We start from the raw sequence: 22,489 nt of genomic DNA on the forward strand, positions 1-22,489 counted from the left end.
GGAGAAGGGGTACCATGCTATTGGTACCTGCACCCTCATGATTCTGTTCCTGTGAAGGATTAAACCCATGGGACACACTCCCTCATATCTATTTAACAATAATTTTACAGTGAATAAATTGACAATATTGGAAGGTCATTAAGAATAACCCCATCAGTGTGAAGAAGACCTGTGTGTGGGGGGTGGGGGAGCAATTCAGGGTGGAGGGGGTCAATGGTGGGAAAAGGAGGGACATCTGTAATACTTTCAACAATAAAGATAAATTTAAAAAACAAAAAACATCAGAAAGGCCAAGAGCTGTCATAGGATCACATGCTATAGAATATAATTCAGTGCCTTAATTTTGTACACAAGGAAAACATTTATAAAACAGCCTAATGGTTTGTTATTTTTAAGATGATTTCCTTTTCAGAGTTTTCTTCAGGTGCAATTGCAGTCATTTTTGAGTTATTAACATGCAAAACTGAATGTTAAAAAAATGCATTTGTAGTTGGTGATAGGGGAAAGATGTAACTTGCTTTTAAATTTCAATTCAGAGTTGAAATATGTGAAAATTGTCATCTAGAACCATGTTTTTTAAGTGGGGGGAAAATCCCATATAAATTAGAGTAATTATCAAAGGAAATATACACATATTTTAATAGCAATTTAAGAAAAATTTAAATATGAAAATTGATGTAAATGTATTTGACCACATGCATTGTGGTTGCAGCATCTTTATCTTGATGCTTTTCTGTTGGGATCTTTTAGAAATCATTAAAAATATCTCTGAACGACTGGATCTGTTCTATTAAACCAGGAAAGAAATTCATTATGCCTATACTGTATTTTTGAACAAACAAAAGAGTTTATCATTTCAAGCAATTAAGTGAATTTGGCCTCTGATCTTGTTGAAGTCACAATATCTTTTAGATCATGTTATCAGGATGCTGAGTTTCTCTTATGTTTTTTTCTCTTTCATTGCTGCCTTCTGATGTGGCTGCTGTGTTGACAACCCTCTCTACTTCTGCTGCTGAAATTTCTTGTTCGCATCATTAAGGAAACCTCCCAAGGTAAGCACTGTTATGCAGTTTGGCATGCATACTGGTGAAGTGTGTAAAGATCCAGGAGTTTATCCGTTACAGTAACCCATGTGGAACGCCTGTCCCCTTGAGAAGAAAAATTTCTAATGTAAAACTTAAACTGTGAACAAACAATTAATGTTGGTAGTGATATAAAATTAGACTGAAACTCCTCTGCATGTACAAAGAAGTTTCATAGATTTCATTCCTGGCATTAATGCTCTGGTCCTATCAGGTTACTGTTTCTGTGTGATTAACGATGAAATGAGGCTCAGAGAGATAACGCAGCATGTCCTGATTCCCAGATTGAGTAGATGGGGGAGCTGGGACTGTCCAGTATCACCACCTAGGAAATGGAAGGATGAACGAGTAACATCACAGGATGATAGCGTGTAACTGTGGTTATTGACTGGACCAGCTGTGTTTTCTGTGCCCTCCTTGGAATAGTTGATATCATCAGAAAAATTCTCCCAACTTTTACATAGAGCTTCAGCCATCTGCCGGCTCTGTGCTCCACTGGAATTTCTAGCCAATCACAGAGTCTGCTAATTGGCGCCATCCCCCTAGCTCTGGCCCGCCTTTAATGGCATGTTTACCAGTGAGAAGCCCAAAAGTTAGACAGTCAGTGGGGAAAAAGAATATGAGAAGCAGGGGATCTGAATGACCAACTCCTAAATAATTGAAAGCTGATTTTGTTATCAGTGAGCATTTTATTGGGTATCAAAGGGACACTTAGTGCCAAAAGGAAGGAGAAATCCGACTAGCCCCTGACCAGTGATGCTGGTTAAAGCTTTTGTTTCTGAGATGCGATCAAGACAGGCTACACCCACACACATTATAAGGTCAGAATCTAAGATGTGTTGGGTGAGGGTAAGGAATCCAGAATAGATTAGGCTTGCTTGACTCTGTGGTTATGAGGGACAGTATAATTTAGCTTTCGGAGTAAGGAAAGCCACTAAAATGCTAAATGCTACCCTTCATGTTTATCGAAGGCAGGGTAGGAATTGTCCTTGGCATTGAGAGTTTCCAGCAAGGAAGGCAAGCATTGGACAAATACTATGAGATCTGTTAAGAAAGAAGACATATATGCTGTTACAGGAGTGGAAGCACCGGAATCCCAGCCAAATTTGGAGGATTAAGTTCTCTGAGCAGCTATTGATGTGGATATAGTCCCTAAAGTTTGCAACCCGAATAGTATCTCTGCTACTTGGAAAGTTCCCCTTAAGTAGCTCTTCTTTCCGTTGCTGTTCATTCCTAGAGGTTTCTGAACGGACTATCAACCTTGTGAGATATTTAATTCTTTCCCCCTGAAAAAGGCAATGAAATCCTAAGCAATTCCATATGTGGCTACTTAGTGAAGGAGAAACACTGAAATGAGAAGAGGCATAAAACCACATTTTTAAAAAATCACTAATTCTTTATACACAGAAATGTTCTGGTTCCTTTCTCTCCAGTGTGTATATAGCTTAGTGGTTTTACTAGGTATCCATTCTATTGATAGTTTCTAAGAAGTGTCATGAAATTTTCAAAATAAAGTGAATGTTAAATCATCACACGTGTGTGTGTGTGTGTGTGTGTGTGTGTGTGCGCGCGCCATAAAGAACATCTGGAAAGTATAAAGACCGTCTTGAAATCAAATAAGTGACACAATAGAGTTAAATTGTTTTAAAAGACAGTAAAATAGATAAGGCCTTTTCTTGCAGAAGCTGTAAATATTGAAAGCAAATAGGAGAGGGAACAGTACTTTTAATGATGGTTATATAAGAATAAAATTTTATTGACTTAAAACAATGAGATTTTGACATGAATAATTAGCACAAGTATCAGAAAAGACTGTTGGTTCAATTTAACAAATAAATAATTATTCTGGGCAGGAAACAAGTACTGCGTGAATCAGACCTGGTCTGAGCATTTTAATGGAGGTGGGGCAGAGAACATATGCACAGTGTAATATAAAATCATTTGTATTAAAGGCTATAAGAGGTAAAATATTTGTGGGATTCGTAGGATGCAGAGTCCTGTCCTGACTCCTGCATAACTGAGGACAGCTAGGACTTGACAAAATATTAAAAACCTATGCTTGAAGGCACTGGAGAAATACCAAATTAGTGAGGTATCGCCAGATCAAGATCCAAGAGAAGGTAGAAACTTAGAGAGCTTAACCTGGCATTTGGTGGGTGCATGTCTTTCAGATAAAGGCAGCTAAAAGGCAGAGCAGTTTCTGATAGCCTTGCAGGGCTTAGGGGACCTACCGGGACAAAAGTGTTGGAGCTCAGGGTCTGCCTTATTCTTTGGGCTGTCAAAGTGGATTGAGACCCAGCCTTGGGTGAGGTATAAAGGTGAAACAGAAGTAAACCAGTCCTTGCACGTGTTACTGTGTGGTTGCAAGGTCTTTGTGTGACCTAGGAAATCTCAAGCTAAAATTGGATCAAAGTGATCTTAGAATGCAGGTCCCCATAGGCACTTGGCAGAAGCAAGTGTAATCCTAAGTCTCTAATGATTCCACAAATGGTTTTAAAAATAGTGTCCAGCCCTGGACGGTGTAGCTCAGTTCATTGGAGTATCGTCCCGTGCACCAAAAGGCCTTGGGTTCGATTCCAGTCAGGGTACATACCTAAGTTGCGGGTTTGATCCCCTGCTGGAGCCCATGCGGGAGGCAACCAGTCAATGTATCTTTCTCACATCGATGTTTCTCTCTCTCTTCCCCTCCATCTCTGGAATTAATAAAATAAAATTTAGAAAATAAAAATAAAAATATAATGTCTAGCACACAATCAAAGATAAAGAGGTGCATGACCAGATAAAGCAACATGTACAAAAACTAGCAGAAATAATAAGTAGACATAGTCCCACAGGTGTTTCAAATGTTCAGATTGTTAAGCATGAAGTTTAACATAACTATGCTTATTATATTCAAAAAGTAAAAAAATAAGATTTTAAAATGTTGGAGAGGACTGGAAATTATAAAAAGTGACAAAACAGATTTGGAAAATAACCCAATAGAAGTTCTCACCCTGGCAAACCCCAAACCAAAATTAAAAACTTAGTATTAGGGCTTAGCAGCAGGATAGATCCAGCTGAAGAGAGAATTAAATAACTATAGGGATAGGTTACCAGAAAATATTAAAATGAAGTACAGAAGAGGCAAATGGTATTGGAGCAACTGGTCATCCACATGCACAGAAATGAATCTAGATACTGTCCTTATAGCCTTCACAAAAATTAACTCAAAGTGGATCATAGACCTAAATATAAAATACAAAATTATAAACTGCTAGAAGATAAAATAGGAGAAATCTAGAAGATCTGGGGGTTGCGGATGATTTTTAGATACAACACCAAAAGTATGATCCGTAAAATTAAAATTGATTAGTGGGATTTGTTTAAACTTTTGCTCTACAAAAACAGTGTTAAGAGAATGAAAAGGAGGTCACAGCCTGGGGAAAAATATTTGTAAAACACAACTGATAAAGCGGTGTTATCCAACATATTCAAAGAACTCTTAGAACTCAACAGTAAGAAAATGAATTTTCCAATTTAAAAATGGGAAAAAGACAGAAATAGCAGCCTCACCAAAGAAGATACGCAAATGGCAAATATATACATGAAAGTGTTCAACATTATATGTCATTAGGGAATTGCACATTACAACAGCAATGACATATCACTAAACACCTATTAGAATGACTAAAATCCAGAAATCTGACTAGCAAAGCTTGTGAGGATGTGAAGTACAGGAATTCTCATTTGTTGCTGGTTATAATGAAAAGTGGTGTAGCCACTTTGCAACATAGCTTTGAAGTTTCTTACAGTGCTAAACATATTCTTATATGACCGAGCAATCACGCTTCTAGGTATTTACCCAAATGAGCTGAAAACCCGGTCCACACAAAAAGCTGCACATGAGAATTTACAGCGGCTTCATTCATAAGTGCCCCAGACTGGAAGCAACCGAGATGTCCTTCAGTAAGGGAACGGATAAACAAACGGTGGTACATCCCTACAGCAGAGTAGTGTATGAGCTATCAAGCCACGAATGACGTGAAGGAACCTTAAGTGCAAATTGCTAAGTGAAAGAAGCCAGTCCGAAAAGGCTACATACGCTATGATTCAAACTTACATGACACTCTAGAAAAGGCAAAACTATAAAAAAAAATTAGTGGTTTACCTGGGGCAGTGCTCATAGCACATGGCAGCTACACAATCACTGTTGAATGAATGAAGAAAGGAAAGAAAGATCTGCTAGAGCAGAAGGACATTCACCAGTTTAGCAGAAAGAAGGGTCAAGTCCAGCTACATTATTAAGTTACCTTCACTGATGGACAGAGGCACTTAACTGGGACCAAGCCAGAGGACATCCTCTTCCTCCCCTCTCCCCTCCTCCCTTTCTCTCCCTCCCCTTCTTCTCCTTTTTCCTCTCCTCCCCCTCCTATTCCATTTTTTTTTTTTTTTAATATATCTTTATTGATTTCAGAGAGAGGAAGGGAGAGGGAGAGAGAGATAGAAACATCAATGATGAGAGAGTCATTGATCAAGCCCACAACCCGGGCATGTGCCCTGACAGGGAATCGAACCCCGATCGCCTGGATCCTAGGTCGATGCTCAACCACTGAGCCACACCTGGCCGGGCCTATTCCATTCTTAAGAAAACCCAAATGCCAGGCTGGTTCATGATCCCGATGCTCCTCTCTGGCCTACCCCAAAGGGAAAGTGCCCACTGGACCTTACACATCTTACCACCAACTTGGATTCTCTTGTCTTAATTTGTGTTTTCCTAAGGAGTATTTTTTCACGTAGCCTGTATTTGGGCAGTTGTTGAAATTATGTCTGATTGTGTGATTATGGTAAATAATAATCACCTACCTGCAATATTATGTATAAAGATTTTGTGCATTTTACTAAGAAATATTTCAAGGTAGGAGTGCTGGTTAGGAGAAAGGAGGGGCTGTTGTTTTGAATATTTGGTTGAGTTATCACTGTTCCTACCCTACTGTTATGCAGGAAAGGTCTGACATTCTTTATATCCAGTCTTGGAACCGTGCACTTAGAATGCTATTTTTGTTGTTACTATTAATAAAAGGTACCTTAAATCCAGCACTTAGAATATGCCAGATCCACTTTAAATCCACATTAAAATGTAATGCAAATTTGGGTGCCTTCTGAGAGAAGGGAAAAAAACAACAAAAAACAATGGTCCCCAGGAAGAGTGAGGAGAGGTGGGATGAATAAGTGAAGTACATGATTTTTTTTTTTTTTTTTAGGGCAGTGAAACTGTTCTATATGATACTATAATGGTGGATATATGACATTATGCATTTATCAAAACTTGTAGAACTGTACAGCTGAAAAGAATAAGCCCTAATGTAAACTATGGCGTTCTGGTATTAATAATAAGTCAGTATTGGTTCATCAATTATGACAAATATAACACACTAATGCAAATTATTAATATTAGGGGAAACTACTGGGAGGTGCTTGAGAAGAGGGGGGCATATGGGAACTCTCTGTACTATCTGCTCAATTTTTCTGTAAACCTAAAACTGGTTTTAAAAATGAACTAATATGAAAAAAATAAACGTAATTTATCGTATTAACAGAATAAAAAAGAAAAACCATGTGCTCATCTCAGTATAGATACAGAAAAAAAGCATCTGACAAAATTTGACATTTATGATACAGATGCAGCAAGCTAGTGGTACAAACTTCTTCAACATGATAAAGGGCATCTATTAAACATCTACAGCTGTCATCATACTTAATTTTAAAAGACTGAACACTTTCCACCTCAAAATGGGGAATAAGGCAAGGTTAATGGTCTAACCTCTTCTATTCAGTATTGACTGGAGTTCCTAGCCAGTGCAATAAAGCAAGAAAAAGAAATAGAAGAAATTCAGATTGGAAAGGAGGAGGCAAAGCATCTTTCTTTATATACAGGAAGGTCCTATAATTGGAAAACATTAAGACTCTCTAAACAAGTTCCTAGAACTTACAGGTGGCAATATTGCAGGAAAAAAAAAAGTCAAAATACAATTTATATTTCTATATACTAGCAACAAACAATTAGAAAAGAAAATTTAACAAAAACCCAATCACTTACAGTAGTTTTAAAAACATTAAATAATTAGGGATATACTTAATGAAAAATGCACATTACCTTTTTTTTGGTGTTTTTTTTGGTTAATCCTCACTTGAGAATATTTTTTCCCACTGATCTTTTAGAGAATGGAAGGGAGGGAGGGAGGGAGGCAGGAGAGAGAGAGAGAAACATCAGTGTGAGAGACACATCAACTGGTTGCCTTCCACACAAACCCCAACAGGCTGGGGAACAAACCTGCAACCCAGGTATATGCCCTTGACCGGGAATCGAACCTTCAGCCCCTCAGTCCACAGGCCTATGCTCCAACCACTGAGCCACGCCATCCAGGGCAGCACATGACTTTCTTATTAAAGCCTCGCATATATTTGGTAATTTGATTGTAGACAGATGTTCCAAGAGATGGAAAAAAAGAGAGTGTTGACTGTGTTCAGAGAATGACAAGGCACAGAGTTGGGCTAATGATACATAAAGGGGACTCCTGGGTGACATAACTAGAGTCTGAAACCAAATCTAGCTGTGGAAGACCTTGATGCCAGGGTTGTACCCTGATACCTTCAGTCTCTCAAATGTCTATTTTGAATGAAGAGGAGGCATCGTTGAGGCTCCCTTTCAGAAGGTTAATCTGAAAGCAGAGCGCAGAATGAATTTGATTTGGTCGGTGGGGAGGCTGTAGATGGTATTCGATAAAATGTGCCAGAAAAGCGGTAATAAGGGCCTGTACCAAAGTAGTGTCATGGGGAGAATTATCAAAACGTTGCAGAAATAAAGTATCTAGGACTTGGCTGCTGACAGCATATGGGAGAAGATAATATAACACAAAGAGTCAGAGAGGACTCTGGGGTTTCAAACTGAGTGACTGAAAATTCAGCAGGAGCTAAAAAAGAAAGAGCTGGTTTGGTGCAGGGACAAGCTGATGGGTTCAGCGTTGGAGTGGGGTGAATTAGAAGTGACGGCAAAGCACTTGATATAGATGTCTGACAAGGTCTGCGGTGTCAGCCCTAGGAAGGTCAAGTCAATTCTTGTTTATAAATTGTCTTATACTATGTATTTGATTTTTTCTTTTTGGTTGGTGTTACTTTTTGTAAATTTGCACTCCAAAGCGGAGATAGTTATTTCAGCATAAGCCAAGTGCATTCCTTTTAATTCTTCCACAGTAGCATATTATGCAGTGTTACAGAGTGTGTTCTATTTCACTTAAAAAGAAAAGTAAGCTTTTAAAGAAACATGGGGACACCTGCTTTATGCCTCCTCTTTAATTAAAAAACAAACAAAAAACAAACAAAGAGTCTTTGTCGCATAATTTTCAGAGTTGAGGTAGGTGTGTTTTTCCTTATCAGTGTGACTGTAGCTTTGAGCCCAAGGTTTTTGTCTTAGAGGTAGAAGTCAAAGGGGAAAGTTGCTTGTTAGTTTAGCTGCCTTCTCATAAAATTTGGGTTTTGGCAGGAGGTGTACAGAGGAAAAAGATGTCTGTGGAGACTCGCTGTCTAATTTTGCCCTCATGTGACTCTGTGGGAAAGAACAGGAAAATGTCCTTGGTCATGGTAGCTTTGCCTTCAGAAGCCCAGTTCCAGGTCTCCCAGATGGCTGCTGGACCGTCCAGAACATTCTAGGATGACCCTTCACCTTTCACGCTTTGGTCATACCTGACACAAGTACCTTACCTTCCTAAGGAGCCACATTCAACACATGCGGATTAAAGCAAATGAATTCTTCCTCCTTTTTCTGTTTCCTTCCTCCCTCCTCTGTATTTATTGAGCACCTTCTGCGTGCCAAGTGAACACTACAGAGTGGGAAATTTCTCCGCTCAGACCATCAGACCCTGTTACTTAAGACCAAGGAGATCGATGCTTAGGGAATGAATTGGCCAAGACCATCCAGAAGGAGAGCTTGGCGCCAACCCCAGGTTTTCTGAGTGCTGGCCTGGTGCCGTCTCAAACACTTTCTGTTATACCACATGGTTGTAAAGTTGTTTTTCTACTTGGTGGGTTTTGTGGGGGCAAAGATGGGAGGAAAGCGCGAGAAGGAAGAGTTTGCAGAAAATGTAAATACCTGCAAGATCACTTTGTTTAGGGTCATGCCCTTTTTTTTTACTCAGTTCACTTTTTCTCATGATCATTATGTTTAATATCTTATAAGTTAGTGTATGATTTATTTGACCAATTTGATTTTGTTATAAATTCACTTTAAATGTTTTTTTAAGTCTTACTTGCAAGTGAGGTTGGTCACTACCAAACATCAGGGTGTTTAATCCCTCAAAATTATGAACGGAAGAAAATGACATGAAAGCGAAATAAAGTCGTTGCTTTTTAAAGGCAGTGTCATTCTTTAAACTTTATTAAATTTATTGGGGTGACTTTGGTTAATAAAATTATATAGGTTTCAATATGTGCATCATCCGTATATTGCACTGTGTGTTCACCACCCATAATCAAGTCTCCTTCCGTCTCCATATATTTGACCCCCCGTATGCTTTTCTGCACCCCGCAGCCCCCTCCCCTCTGGTGGCCACCATACTGTTCTCCGTCTCTGTGAGTTTTTGTTTGTCTGTCTTGTTTGTTACTTTCAGTTTTATATTCCACATATGACTGAAATATGATTCCTGACGTTTTCTGTGTAATTCCGCTTAGCATGATATTCTCAGGACCCATCCACGTTGTCGCAAATGGCAGTGTTTCACCCCTTCCTGTGGCTGAGCAGCGCTCCACCGTGTGCATGCACCACCCCTCCTTCACCCCGTCCTCCGCTGGAGGACACTCGGGCTGTCTCCGTGTCTCCGCCACCATGACTAACGCTGCAGTGAACATAGGGGTGCCTGTGTCTTTACAAATCATTGTTTTCAGACTTTCCAGGCGGATACCTAGAAGAGGGGTTGCTGGGCCATACATATGTTAACTCTGTTCTTTCTTGAGGAACCTCCGCAGTGTCTGTACCAGTTTACCTTCCCCCCAGCGGTGAAGACGGGCTCCCTTTCCTCCACAGCCTCTCCAACACTTGTTATGACCTGTCTTGTTGATAATAACCATTCTTATAGGTATGAGGTGGTATCTCTTTGTGGGGTTGTTGGGTTTTTTTGGGGGGTGTGTGTGTTTTAACTTATCTTCATTGTTGAAAGTAGTACAGATGTCCCCGTTTGTCCCCATTGACCCCTTCCACCTCGTACCCACTCCCCGCCCCATTTGGATTCTCGTTTCCCTGACAGCTAGTGAAGTGGCACATCTTTTCATATTTGTTGGCTATCTGTATGTCTTCCTGGGAGAAGTGGCTGTTCAAGTCCTCTGGTCATTTTTAAATTAGATTGTTTGGGTTTTGCAGCTGCTGCTGCTGTTGAGTTATGTGAGTTCTTTATGTAATTTGGATATTGACTCCTTATTGCAGTTGTTGTTTGCAAATACTGTCTCCCACTCTGTTGGTTGCCTTTTTGTTTTGTTGATGGTTTCTTTTGCTGTGCAGAAGCTTTTGAGTTTTATAGAGTCCCTTTTATTTACTTTTTCTTTTACTTCCCTTATTTTTGAGGTTAAATTCATAAACTCCTCTCTAAGGCCAAGGTCCGTAAGTTTGGTACCTATGTTTTCTTCTATGTATTTTATTGTTTCAGGTCTTCTGTTTAGGTCTTTGATCCACTTTGAGTTCATTTTTGTGTATGGTGACAAAGAGCTGTCCAGTTTCATTCTTTTGCAGGTGGCTTTCCAATTTTCTCAGTATTTATTGAAGAGTCTTTCTTTGCTCCATTTTATGTTTTTGGCTTCTTTATTGAAAATTATTTGCCCATGAGTTTATTTCTGGGCTCTCAATTCTGTTCCCTTGGGTTGTGTGTCTGTGTTTTGAAGGCAGTATCCTTTAAAGAGGCATATCAATATACCCCAAACCCGACTTTTTTAAATGACTCAGAAAAAAAGTCTTCTTTTTTCAGCTTATGCCTCCTAAAGTGCAATTTCATTCTGATTTGTTTTACAATCTGTGACTGTCATCATTTTCTGTGGCCTCTATCACTTTGCTTTGTGAATTTCTGAAAGCTGAGTGTTAGCCTCAAAAATGATGAGTTCTAGACATGTGCTGTTCAGGATAGCAGCCACGTAACCACATATGGCTTCCGAGCATGTCATACATGGCTCGTCTGAAGTGAGATGTTTTATAAGTGTAAAGTAGACACCAGACAACAAAGGTAAATATTTGGCTATATTGGGTTAAATAAAATATATTTTAAAAAATGTTTAATCTCTTTTTCTTTTTAAATGTGTTTACAAAAACATTTTAAGTGCCCTTGCAGGTTTGGCTCGGTGGTTAGAGCATCAGCCTGCGGACTGAAGGGTCCTGGGTTCATTTCTGGCCAAGGGCACGTACCTTAGTTGCAGGCTCCATCCCAGGCCCCAGTCACGTCCTATGAAGGTGGAAACAGATCGATGTGTCTCTCTCACATTGATGTTTCTCTCTCTCCCTCTTTCTCTCTCTCCCACTATCTCTGAAAAGCAATGGAAAAGATATCCTCTGGTGAGATTAAAAAATAAAAATAAAATAAAAACATTTTAAGTCACGTATTTGGTATTATATCTCTATTGGACAGCACTGTTTCAGACCAAACACATGGCTGAGTGTGAAACATTTTTCAGCACCCGTCCTAAGGCTCTTACTGTCCGTTACCCAGTTAAATGCAGCTGCCCTGCTGTCCTTCACCTTTCTGCCTTTCTGTCTGGGTCCATGAGCAAAATGGCATAGCCTTCCTGCTGTGCATTTTTCCAAGGAATCGTTTTTACTTATCCATTCAGATGTCATTAATTAGATAAATATTAATTGAGAGCATTTGTAAAAAGTATCCTATGGGAGTTTGGGGGGCTCAAGCGGTTCCTGCTCTCTAGAATTCCTAATGTGGTCAGGAAGATTAAACATATATAACACTGTAAGTAATGGGAAATAAATTATGATGAACATCATCATTGTTTCAGCGACTCTGGAGGAAGAAGGGATATAGAGCTAAAAGTGGGGCTTGAGCAAGGCCTTCAGGATGTGTAGGGTTTCAAAAGGAAGAAATATGGGATGGGAATCGAGATGTATATGAGGAACAGAAACAAAGTAATTGATGTTAAAGGAAAACTCTTTTCTTTACTGATAACACTTTTGACACCAAAGCAATTCTCCAGTTCCCTTTGGACACCAACTGGGTGTCCTACAAGTCAATTCAATTCTGGCACAAACTTCCCATACTTAGTGCAAACCCACAAGTTGAAGGCTCAGCCCCACAGACTGCCCTCACTTTAGACACGAATTGCAGGTAGTGTGTCCCCAGGTTACCCACACCTCCATCTGACTTTGCTTCAAATCAGGGTTTCCCAAGATCCCCCCTTCAGGTTCAGTAATTTGCTACAATGGCTTACAGAGCTCAGGGAGACATTCACTTCGGTTTACTGGTTTATTATAAAGGGTACAGACAGATAGCCAGGTGCAGTACGTAGGGTAAGTCTGGAAGGGTCCTGAGCACAGGAGTTTCTGCCTCCCTGGAGTTGGGGTGTGTCACCAACTCAGAAGCTCTGTGAACGTTGTCGTTTAGGGGTTTCTGTGGAGGTTTCATCGTGTAGGCATGATTGATTATTCACACAATCCCCAACCCCTCTCCCTTTCCTGGAGAGTGGGGGTGACATGGAGCTGAAAGTTCTAGGCTGATCAAGGCCTGGTCTTTCTGGCATCCAGCCCCCATCCTGAAGCTATCTAGGGTCCCACCGTGAGTCGCCTCATTAAAACAAAAGAGGTTCCTGTCACCCAGGAAATTCCAAGGGATTTAGGAGCTCTGGGAATGAAGAACAAAACTATAGTTCTTACAATATTACAGATACTCTACCTTTAGAAGTGCAGACTCTGGTGAGAGTGTAGAGTCCCAGAAAGGAAGCTGTGTTTTAAAACCCTAGGAAAGTAGATAGCTTATAGAGGGTTGGGAATCTGACATTAACCTGGTAGGCTATGAAGAATCATTTGGGACTTTTGTATAGAAAAGTTACATGGTCAGAACTGTACATGCAAGAAATTAATCTGGCTGCAGGATGTAGGATAAATTGTGAGTGGAGAACAGGGTAGATAGCAGTCTAGGTTTACCTTGTAATCACTTCGTGTGTCAGCCAGCTTATGCTAGCTTGGATGCAGCAGTAACAACCTCAAAAGTTCAATGGCTTGAGACACCCCAGGTTTGTTTCTCTGTTGTTCCGTGTCAGCAGAGACCAGCTGTGGCTCTGTACCATGTAACTTCAGTCTGGGTTCCAATATGAAGGAATTGCCCCTATCTGGGACTTGCTGTTATTTTGGCAGAGGGGAAAGAAAAGAAAACCATGCAACGGCCTGGTAAAGCTGTTGCTCTGAACTGGCGTACATCTCTGTCCACACTTACCTGGCCGAAGCAAGTCACACAGCCACACCTGATGTCAGCAGGGTCAGGAATTATACTCCTCCTAGTAGAGGCACTGCAGTCACATAGTCAGGGATGCGTAACCTCCTTCAGGAAGCGCAATGACTAATTTGGAACAGTAATACAATCCAATACATTTTGTCATTCTAAACCACATTTGTAAAAAATGCCTAAGAAACAAAAAATCCTTCAAAACACAGTGTTGTATGTTTTTACCTGAAATTTCTACAGGCTCTCTCCTCTCCTTCTCCCTGGCTTTGTTCAGAGCCAGGTGTTCCCACTGCAACTGTGTGCCTCTAGGTGCCTCTAGATGTAGCTGACAGGGCACCAGGTTTCATGGATTATAGGTCCCAGATAAAAAGAGATCCATTTCCCCTGCCCCTTGGCATTGATCCATTTCCAAATCCAGAACAGTGATGACAGCTGCCAGATCAGACAGTGCCATGAATCCCCCTTAATACCCCCACCTCCCACCCCCGACCCCAGGCTTGGGTCATCCCCAGCAGAGTGAACTCTGTCAACCTTTGCAGTTTGATCTGATGGCACAAGAAATGTTTGCAACCCCTGAACCCCCTCAGGTCCTTCTGACTCTGGTGATGTAGGCCTTGGGGGTCAACCACCAGGCCTGGTCCAGCAGGGGGTGGTGGGTAGAGGAGGTGAGGTCTAGAAGTTCTGAAACACCCAGAGATTGCATGCGGTAGGTGATGTCAAGGTGACTTAGATTCAGCCTGGGTTTTATTTTTTTCCTTTTTAATGAGCAACAACACTCATTTATTAGAGACAACAGGATCATATGGTACATGCTTAGACATTTACATCTTATCTTTTGGGCTTTTTTTTTTTTAAATTTTTATTGATTTGAGAGAGACATCGATTTCTTGTTCCACTTATTTATGCATTCAGTGGTTGATTCTTATATGTGCCCTGACTGGGGACCGAGCCCACAACCTTGGCATATTGGGATGATGCTCTAACCAACTGAGCTACCCAGCCAGGGCTCTTTGGGACTGTTTTTGTTGAAAAAGAAATATTTTGTGTTTGAAAACATCCAACTTACCTTTTGAATGTGCTGTTGGAGAAGTTATCCAGGTGGCTAGTTTTTTTGTGTGTGTTTTTTTGTTTGTTTGTTTTTTGAGGAGGAGCAATCTGAGCTTGAAAGAACCAGAAATGCCACCGACTATGCATTTGTGACACCCCAGTCCTCTCCCCTTAGTAACTGTGAAGCAGATTTTAAAACTGATTGAACATGAAAGGAATGGAGTATTTGAAAGAGTTGGAATTGAGTTGGTGCTAAATAGAAGCTCTATGCTCTGTCATAATATTGGTCTGGGATGTGGTAGAACTAGTTCATATTTTTGAAATTTTGAAATTTTTGGATGGTTTTTAGGGTACTTTTTCTTTTGGTGCCTTTTCCCACAGGACTGTTAATATTCATAACTTTCAGTCCTGTATTCAAAGGACCATCAAGCCTGGTTATTTCTCCCTTTAACATCACTTATATTTATTTCTTCCTGTAGCAGTTGGGAGTCTTTCAGCTAAGGTGATAGGAACTCACGCTAGATGAATGGTAAGATAAATGGCCCTGGGGTGTCTCCAACAACCCACAGACAGGAAGTGCTGGGATTCAAATACAGTCACTTCTCCTATCTCCCCTTCTTCTAGCTCTGTCCCCATGTGTGTCCCCTTCATTTCTCTCTCTCACTGCACACCAACTGTGTTTCTCTGGTCCACGTGCTTAGAAACATGGCCTCGACCTGTCCCAGATTTTAGCATCAGTAGTTAAAGAAAGACTGCTTTGACTTCCTTGGTCCCTACTCCAAAAATTCCATCAGATACTTGGGACCAGTTAACTGTGGTCAAGGGATTATGGAACGGTGAGTGGTCCACCTTGAGCCCCTGTGTGCCTCGTCTCTGCCTTCTCCCCTGAACAATCATGTATTTAATATAGGATTTCATATGCCATATTAAAACATGGCAGCCAGCCATGGGAACCAAATGGCTGGAGTGGAGGTTAGTGCAGTTCTCCAAAGAAAAGGTTTCTAGAATAAATAGGGTATGGGATTCTAGGCAGAAATAAAAAGAGTAACTGTTCACTACATCTCTTCTCTCTCCCCCCTGCGGTTGGGTATTAGAAACTTTTACCTTCATCGTATTATTTGCTAATTGACTGCTTTTTCTGTTTTCTTATACCTGTGCAGTCTGTTTTCCACGTTGCTGCCACAGTGGTCATTCCAAAGTAGGAATGCGATCTTGTCATTTGCCAGCAGAGTGAATTCCAGGCTCCTTAATAAGGCCCACAAAGCCTCACATGGCCTTGCCTCAGTCTGCGCCCCCAGGTTGTCCCTCCGTCCCCTGTTCACTGCTCTTGGCGCACCGCTCCAGTCACATCCCGCTCCTCATCTCAGTTGCTGCCTGCTTCACCCTTTCCCTGGAATGCCTCTTCTTCTCAGCAGTTATCTTTCAGAATTCAGCCCAAGCTTTGCCTCCTCCAGAAACCTTTCCTGAGCCTCGCTCCGCCCCACCCCCACCCTGCCTGGGGTGTAATTGCTCTCTCGCATTCCTGCCGAGCCCTGTACTGACTTCTATACCTTGCACTCTGTCCTGTTTTGGGGTGTGAGATCCTTATAACTGGGGGATTCTTATTTCTGTCCTAACTAGCTCATAATAGCTACTCAGCACATGCCTTTTAAGTGGATGCGGAGGTGAATTTGTTGTTTGAAGAGATGCTTCTCCATGCACCCGTAGAAATTTGAACTGCAAATCAGAGTACTACTCTCCACAGCACAGTTGCCTCCTACAACAGACTATGGATTCCCTGAGGTCAGGAACAGTGCCTGTTGCTTGGAGATGTGCCGCAGAGGCTGTTGGCTGGCTTTGAGTCTTTAAAATGCTTTGACATCTTCCCGGTCAGGCAGTATTAACTGTAATTCAAGACATTGGTATGCGTACATATATAGGCATATACAGAGGAAACGATTAATTGCATTGTAAAAAGACAGTAGTCTTGCTCTGGGTGGTGTGCTTAGTGGTTAGAGCATTGTCCTGGGCACCGAGGGGTCTCGAGTTCGAATCCTGGTCAAGGGCACGTGCCTGGTTTGCGGGTTCACTCCCCGGCCCAGGTTGGGGCACGTGCAGAAGGCACCCAGTTGATGTGTCTCTCTCGCATCAGTGTTTCTGTCTCTCCCCCCTTCATCCCTTCCACTCTCTCTCAATGGAAAAAATATCCTTGGGTTAGGATTAACAACATCAACAAAAAGACAGCAGTATTGACAGCTTTTTAGGTGGGAAGGGGGTGTCTGTCAGTAGAACTCACCAGTAGTCAGGGCGATCGTCCTGGCCCTCCTTTGGTGCCAGCAGCAGAGATGCACAAACGCAGGCTGCAGTCAGTGCTGGCAGAGCTGCTTTTACGAATAGCAGTGGCGAAGACGGTTTCGGTGGTGAGACAGGCTTTCAGGGCCCGGCTTTCCTTTCGATTTTAGCCTTGCTTCTCTCTCTCTTTCTTTCTTTTTTTTTTTTTTTTAAATATGTTTTTATTGATTTCAGAGAGAGGAAGGGAGAGAGAGAGAAACATCAGTGATGAGAGAGTCATTGATCTTCGGCCTAGCTTCTCCAAGATGAAGTTTAACTTTTTTTTTTTTAAATGACTCTCCACATCTCTGGTTATAGGAGAAAGAGACAAGAGAGAGAAAAGCGTTGAAGCTTGGCATTAAAAGGAAAATTTTAACATGACATGAAATATAGTACTTTAATTTTTTTTGGTCTGACTTAGTTCTTATAACACAGTATGGTGAGATGAACAGATTTGGCATTCTTTTATATGAATTGTACTCTCAAACTGATAACATTGAAAAGTAACCACAAAACAGAACATTGGCAAACCAGTATTTATAAAATGGGAAAAATGGGGATTTGTAGAGAGATCTTGGGCTCAGTTTTCAAAGTAGATAGTAGCCAGAACAAGCGGTTGATAGCAGCTGGGTGTGCAGATGTGAACAGTGGATTAATTGAGCAAAGAGAGAAGTATGACCGTGTAGAACGAGAGGAGAGACACACTCCTTTGTGCAAACAAAGCAAGTTCTCATGGAGTGGGTCGTCCCCCCCTCCCCAAGCCCTTTGGTTCTGGATTTGGGAGCTAGGAAGTAGTGCGTTTGCATTGATGCTTTTGACACAGAACACAACGAATTGTACCAACTCTTCCTCTCATGGCCATATGGACCTTTTTTGGCTTTTTTCTCTATTTGATTCAGCAAATACTGAGCACCTATCGACTGTGTCTATACCTGTAGGTAATAAAGAAATAAATTAGCACAGCCTGGCTCAGGAAACCTCCCCGCTCGATGAGACTATAAAGCACTTAGGATGTGCCTGGTCCATAGTAAATACTCCATAGGTGGTATCTGTACTATTAACTGGGGAGAGGAGCCCATGAGTAGATACTGTTAATACTGGTAACGGTAGCTGCCGTATACTGAGTTACTGTTATGCACCAAGCATTTTATTAGTAGACAATTTGTTTAAATTCCCACAGTCCTAATTTAATGTAAAATATACAGTTATTTAGGTAGCGTTATTAGAGAGATGGAGCTGTCGACTAAAACAGCACAGAAGGGGGGAATACATGCAGAGAGGGAGCTGAGAACACACTGGAGAAGGTGATATTTAGGCAGTTCTTGAAGAAAGATTTGTGGCTCATTGGGCAGGAAGGGAGGAGAGGGAAGGGATTTCAGGAAGGAGGGCTTCCCTGACAGAGTCTATGTTTTCTTTTCTTCTTCCCCTCCCTGGACTTAATACACCCAGAGGATTTCTTCGTCATTGGTGGAAGTTCTCAGAGCTGAAGAGATGGCTGACTCTTGACATGATACATAGATAAATATGAGAGCTTTCTTCCGTCTTTTTAGAAAAAGAGTGGGAATTCAGTAAACACAAATAATGTCTGAAGGGTGGCACCAGGTGACGTGAAAAGGGAGAGGCTGACAAAGTACCGTGGTGTTACCCACTCTATTGCAGTGCTGCAGAGAATTCACACTCAGGCTGTCCACTTTCTACGCAGCCATCATATGTGAAAACACAGTTTTGCAAGGTCATTTAATTAAAAGGTCGTTCACGAAGTTGCTTTAAAAATACATTCTCAGAGTATTTTTGTTTGGTGGAATTTTGCACAATAAAAACATTAGGAAAACCATGATCTTGTCCTCTAAGAATTAATAATGTAGCAGAACAAAGGGAACCTCTCCCGCCCCCCCTCTCTCATACACACACACACACAATCTACTTAGACTGGTATGAAATTCAAAGTAATCAGTAGTGTCCTGAAGAAAGGTTTCATAAGGAGTGACGTATGAGATGACTTTGAAAATATTTTAATAAGGACAAATTGAAAGGGAGGGAGTAGGCTTTGACTCACTTTGCAAAAAATCTGATGTGTATGTTTGGAAATATTTATTTGCATAAAATTAAATTATCTAGAGAATAGTATTGGGTTAATGACTTTCTTCCTGGAGAAGGGTTTTGAGAGGTATTAAAATGATTTTGAAAAAAATGTACTTTTTTATTTTCAAAAATAATTATTTATATGTTTTGTCTTTTGAACTAGATCGTAAGCAACTATAGGACAAAAACAAACAAACAAAAAAACAACCATGCCTAATACAGATTTGAGTTTCCTAAGGTACCTAAAACCGAGGAAAGTGGCAAATAGGTATTTGTTGGTTGCTTTCTGGATCAAACATTCTACAATTGGGGAATTTAGTGGAGAAAGCATGCAAGTAGAAGGAAGGAAGGAAAGAAAGAAAGAGAGAAAGAGAAAAAGAGAAAGAAAGGAGGGAGAGAGGGAGGGAGGGAGCAAACAGAGGTAGTGCCATTGAAAGTATTTTACATTTGGTTTTATGGATCAGGAAAATGATTACCAGCTCACATTTCTTAGAGCACCAATGCCTTCTGGTTCTTCAAGGACCGTCAAAGCTTCTTCCTTTTTTTTTAAAGTTGTAAATTGAATTTTGCTGAAATGCCATCGGAGATTAGACTTTTAGATAAAGTGGAGTTTGGCTGTGCGGCCTCCTACTCCTAAGTCCTGGAACTCCTTTGCCTCGGAAAACACATCACTCGACACATTTGTCTTATTAAAAACAACTTATGGTAACTTTGCTAGCTGTTCAGTGGTTCACAGAGATGCAGAGCTAACATTTTTCAAGAGCGTGATGAAGGTGGAGCAGATGTGGACTGCAAGCTGCAGGGAATTAGATGCCGGTAGGAATTTTACAAGTTGCAAATGAAGAGGAAGGAGTGGGGTTCTGAGGAGGTGGAGTCACATTTTATTGAAAACAATGAAGACAATAGCTTTCAGATTTTAAAAACAACTGGAGAACATCTGTACTTTTGGCTCCTTTTCTAGTTGAAGGCTCTTGGAAGGTACGGATGCCTTTACAAATAAAGTTCTCACACTGTCCATTGGCATTGATGAAATATGAGATTTATACTCGGTCTCCAAACTTGATTTATTTTTTTACTCAGTTGTGTGCATTAAGAAGTCCCCCATCTCCCAGATTCCAGTTAAGATACTAGTGACTCCATAATGAATAGATGAAATAAGCATTTAGGAATTCTTATGAAACTAGTTAGAAGTCTTATTTAACATATTTCTCTAATACAGTATGCTGGCTTTGAAAAAATTAATTTCATTTTATTTGAAGTGGTCAATTTCCAAGGATATAAAACTCTCAAGAAAATAGTTTTGTTATCTCTTTTGAAATATCAATTCATTTTGTATTGGAAAACCAAAACTTCTGTAAAACCTAAGAAAATCATTTTCCTTTTCGTTATAGACCTTTTGTGGTTAAGTTACAAGTAAATTTTTGGCCATGAAAAGGAAAATAATTTTTTTTAAAAATTTTTAACATGCCTTTATTGATTTCAGAGAGAGGAAGGGAGAGGGAGAGAGAGAAACATCAATGATGAGAGAGTCATTGATGGGCTGCCTCCTGCACGCCCCCTACTGGGGGGATCGAGCCCGCAACCCAGGCATGTGCCCTGACCTGGAATCGAATGGTCATCTCCTGGATTATAGGTCAGTGCTCAACCGTTGAGCCACACCAGCCAGGCAGGAAGATAATATTTTCTAAATAGTTTATAGTACTAACAAGATTGCAAGGAAAATGGACAAAATGATAAGACAAAAAAATTATTTTAAACTTTTTAAAACTCTTTTAGTAACAGTCATAACTAAAATTATTCTAGCAACAGCCAGACACATAATAATTGTTTTAATTTCTGTGCAAACTGTATGCATGATGTGGCCATACTTGTTTATCCACCTGGACCATGGGATGATGGTGCCAGCGAGGACCCCAGTGCTCATCTTGTGACCAAATCTCTGTTTAACAGTAGATGGAACCAAGTTCCCCCAACGCATGCCTCTGAAAGGATCTAAAATGTGTCTTGCAGTTGGATTCTCTGCTTATTCAGAACAGTTTTCACATCCATTCTGTTTTCCTCTCTGCATTCCAGCTGTTTCTCCTGGTGTTGTTTGTTTATTGAAGAAATGCTGCGTACAGCAGTTGCTCTGTATGAGGTACTGACCCAAACACTGTGAAGTGCATGAGCTCAGGTCCCTGCCCCCAGTGGCTTCACCTTTAGAGTGGAGGTGAGACCACACTGAACAGCACGTGAGCTAGTGCCACGGGAGCTACAGAGTGCTGTAGAAGTTCATAGAGGGGGTGATCGCTTGTGGTGTGCATTAAAAAATATATGTTAGGGAAATCCCTCAGATTTCTGGCCTTCAGCTTTCTTACTGGTAAATGTTTGGTAAAATAGTAACCATGACTGGTTTGAGGGGTGAGCATTCTAAAATACCTGTGATCAGAGGTTTTGAAATTTGAGACATAATTCATTCAGGGAGAGGCTGGTATTCGACAAGCAAAGAACAGTTGTATCTATCAGTACTGCCAGTGCCCTTTTCTCCTCTGCAGGGTTTTAACATTTGTTTAAATTTTATGGGACAAACACTTAAAATAATTTTTTAAAAAATCTTTCTATGAGCAAAAACAGCCTTAAACTATTAATTGTTTGTTTGTTAGAAATGGAAGTTGGCACTGCCTGGCCGGGCTTGGCTCAGTGGTTGAGGATCGACCTAGGATCCAGGAGATGGTGGTTCAATTCCTGGTCAGGGCACATGCCCGGGTTGTGGGCTCCATCCCTAGTAGGGGGTGTGCAGGAGGCAGCCAATCAATGACTCTCATCATTGATGTTTCTATCTTTCTCTCTCCCTTCCTCTCTTGGAAATCAATAAAGGACATATTAAAAAAGAAAACAAGTGGAAGTTGGCACAGAAGTTTGGGGTGATTATTACTTAGAGGTAGATCCTGAAAATTTGGGGTGGATTTCATTTTATTTCAAGTAGCATTACCATGAATGTAAATTTCTAGCTTTTTAACCTTGAATGCAGAATAACAAACTGTAAAAACAAGTTTTAGCTAGGTGTGAAAATGAACATAGAGTAGATAAATTATTACTTATATAGCAGCTACTAAGAAGAATTCGTTCAGACTCTAGAGCAGGAGTAGGGAACCTTTTTTCTGCCAAGGGCCACTTGGATATTTATAGTATCATTTGCGTGCCATACAAAATTATCAATTTAAAAATTAGCTATGAAAAATCTCCTAGATTTATTGAATTTCGAGTCCCGCCTGCGGTTGCCATGGCAGGGCCAGACCAAATGATTTCCCAGGCTGCATAGGGCCCATGGGCCTTACATTCCCCACCCCTGCTCTAGAGGAAAACAATAAAGATATAAAAATTGGAAAATAGCTGCTATTGGTCATTTAAAGTAAGGAGAGATGACTTAGGTCAAAAGGAAAGGAAAATTTCCTGGGAATGAACATTAAGCGTTACAAGATGCCATTAAAAGGAGGTTGTAGAATCTCCTTTTCTGGAAATGTTTAAAACCAA

The 22,489-nt window shown here is 40.7% G+C and overlaps 1 protein-coding gene across 7 annotated transcripts in view; it reads left to right on the forward strand.

Annotated features, from left to right (window-relative positions):
* The window catches only part of KIF13A (kinesin family member 13A), a 180,255-nt gene that overhangs the window by 67,332 nt on the left and 90,434 nt on the right, over positions 1-22,489 (forward strand). For all 7 annotated transcript variants that reach the window (XM_081145267.1, XM_081145266.1, XM_081145270.1 and 4 more), the window contains exon 3: positions 1,040-1,052. In XM_081145267.1, the coding sequence (XP_081001393.1) occupies positions 1,040-1,052 (13 nt within the window). The remainder of the gene's footprint in view (positions 1-1,039; positions 1,053-22,489) is intronic.

Source organism: Miniopterus schreibersii, assembly GCF_964146895.1.
Source record: "Miniopterus schreibersii genome assembly, chromosome: 8".
NCBI classification, from domain to species: Eukaryota; Metazoa; Chordata; class Mammalia; order Chiroptera; family Miniopteridae; genus Miniopterus; species Miniopterus schreibersii.